Source organism: Saprolegnia diclina (assembly GCF_000281045.1).
Source record: "Saprolegnia diclina VS20 unplaced genomic scaffold supercont1.167, whole genome shotgun sequence".
In the NCBI taxonomy this organism is placed as follows: Eukaryota; Oomycota; class Saprolegniomycetes; order Saprolegniales; family Saprolegniaceae; genus Saprolegnia; species Saprolegnia diclina.
In genome coordinates, this window is record NW_008246234.1 from 52,746 (window position 1) to 54,888 (window position 2,143).

Here is a 2,143-nt window from a genome sequence, read left to right on the forward strand (position 1 = left end):
CCATAGACAAACGTGAGGAGCCACACGAGCGCTTGAAACGCCGCGTGGTTCTTCGAAAGCAGCGCGTTGCGCAACAGAAGCGCGACGAGGAGCTGGACGCAGAGGTTGACACTGAAGATGAGCTTGCGGCCCGTGGCCGGGTTGAGGCCGCCAAGACGAATCACGACGTCGGACGCCATGGGCCACAAGAGCCGACCGGCAAAGTTGAAGATGCCGTTGTAGCTCACCATGAGCTCGGCGCGGTTGACGTCGGCGGTCGTCGGCGCAGTGGTGTTGGCGCTGAAGACGCGCAAGTCCGTGTCTTTGAGCCGCGAAAGCATGACGAGGCCAAAGACAGAGGCAAAGAGGAACATGCACCAGAGAAACACAAAGTCGGGCGAGAAGAGACACTGCACGAGCGAGAGCTGCTTGACGCGCTGAAAGTAAAACAGCTCGGCGTCGTCCAGGTCGCACTCGCGGTAATACTCGTGCGGGTGCGGCTCGCCCTCGACGATCGGCGTCCGGTTGATATCGTCTTCGGCGACCGGGATGCTTGCAAGGTCCTCAGGCACAAACAGAATCACGTGCCCAGACTCGTTCTGGCGCGGCCGCCGGCTCTTGAGCGAGTTCTCACGGTCGTCGTCGGCGCTCCCCATCGTGGGGCCGTGGGCGAGCAGGTTGACGCGTTCGTGGTTGATGCCGTGCATGTCCTTGCCGTGGGCAATGAAGCCCGACGGTGGGTTGCGCATGACCATTGCGCAAAAGTACAAGACGAGACTCATGAGGAGCCCAAACGCCGGAAACGAGAGGTACAGCGGAACCCTAACCACCGACAAGGGTTAGGGTATATTGCAAAAGGTGTTTTGTGCGTACTGGAGAGTTTGCACGGGGTACGGAAACGCCACAGCCCATAAAACAGGTCCGGCGCCAAAGCCGCAGACCGCAAACCCGGACGCCGTACCGCGCAAGTCGGGAAACCATTTCTACGAAAAAAAGTCGAAAAATCAGAGAAAAGGGTGCAAAATCGCCCACAAACGTACTTGGAGCGTGGCAATCGGGGAGCTGTAGCAGAGACCCATACCCGTACCAGCGACAACACCGTACGAGAGATAGACGCCGACCATGCTTTTCATCGCGATCGCCAGGCCCGTCCCGAGATGGCCCAAGAGGAAGAGCGTCGTGGCGACCGTGATCGCGTAGCGCGGCCCAACGCGCTCAAGCCACGGCCCGAGGATCGCGGCTGAGACGCCAAAGCAGCCGCTCGCCGTGTAGAAGGCGAGAACGGCGCGGCCGGCGTTGGCGTCGCCCGTAATGTATTCGTCAATGTACGTGTTGTAAACCGACCAAGCGTAGAGCGAGCCGAGACAAAACTGCGAGACAAAGGCCGCCAGGAAGATGTGCCAGCGGCTAAAGGCCACGCAGTGCGAGACGTAGTAGGTATCGGGCGTTCGCAGCGCCGGGAGGCAAACGAGGTAGCGCTCAGCGCTCGTTTCGGCGGCCGACTTGGTCGTCGGGTGCACCGTGTAATGGCGTTGAATCACGTTGCAGACGCTGTGGAAGACGGCTGGCATCGGCGCGTCCAATTGAATTCTGTTTGTTTTTTCTTCTGTTGCCGTCGATGCAGTGCATCGTTCGTTCGTCGGCACTCGACAGATGCTACGACCGACGTGATGCGCACCCAAGTGCCACCCGGCTTTCCGCGCTGCCACGTAATGGTCAGGACCCGGTTTTGCGTTCTTTACAAGTTGAAAAACTTGGGACGTCCTCGAGGTGTGGACACGCAAGGCAAGCCGCTTGACCAAGCACAGCCGGGTGATCGATCTTATTTGGTTGATCGAAAAGCGAGCGATGATGCAAACAGGAAGAGCGTGGACGCGTGCAGACGTAGCGTGTCTTTGGCCCGAGCTACTCGCTGCGTTGACAAGATAGTGGGCTTCACAACGATATGACCAATCAGCGCGCGATGGCGTTATGTGTATCTTGTCATCCACAGCGGTCGATGAAGACATCGTCTGGTCTGCGTATTCGATTGGTCGGCGGCGCATCTGGTTGAAGAGAAGAAAGTGTGAGGCTGGGAACGAGCTACTCCGCAAAGCTACTCGTACTTTGCCGTGGCGAAACCAAAACGTCGGAAGCGATCGTAGCGTTCTTGGTTTCTCGAAGT

At 58.6% G+C, this 2,143-nt stretch overlaps 1 protein-coding gene across 1 annotated transcript; it reads right to left on the reverse strand.

The window, feature by feature from the left end:
- Positions 1 to 223: 223 nt before the first annotated feature.
- On the reverse strand, positions 224 to 1,550 carry SDRG_16959 (hypothetical protein; the record flags this gene model as incomplete). The annotated part of the gene is made up of 4 exons (XM_008623185.1): positions 224 to 301; positions 336 to 801; positions 853 to 962; positions 1,020 to 1,550. 4 exons carry the CDS (start codon positions 1,548 to 1,550, stop codon positions 224 to 226), a joined length of 1,185 nt encoding a protein of 394 aa, XP_008621407.1.
- Positions 1,551 to 2,143: the final 593 nt, after the last annotated feature.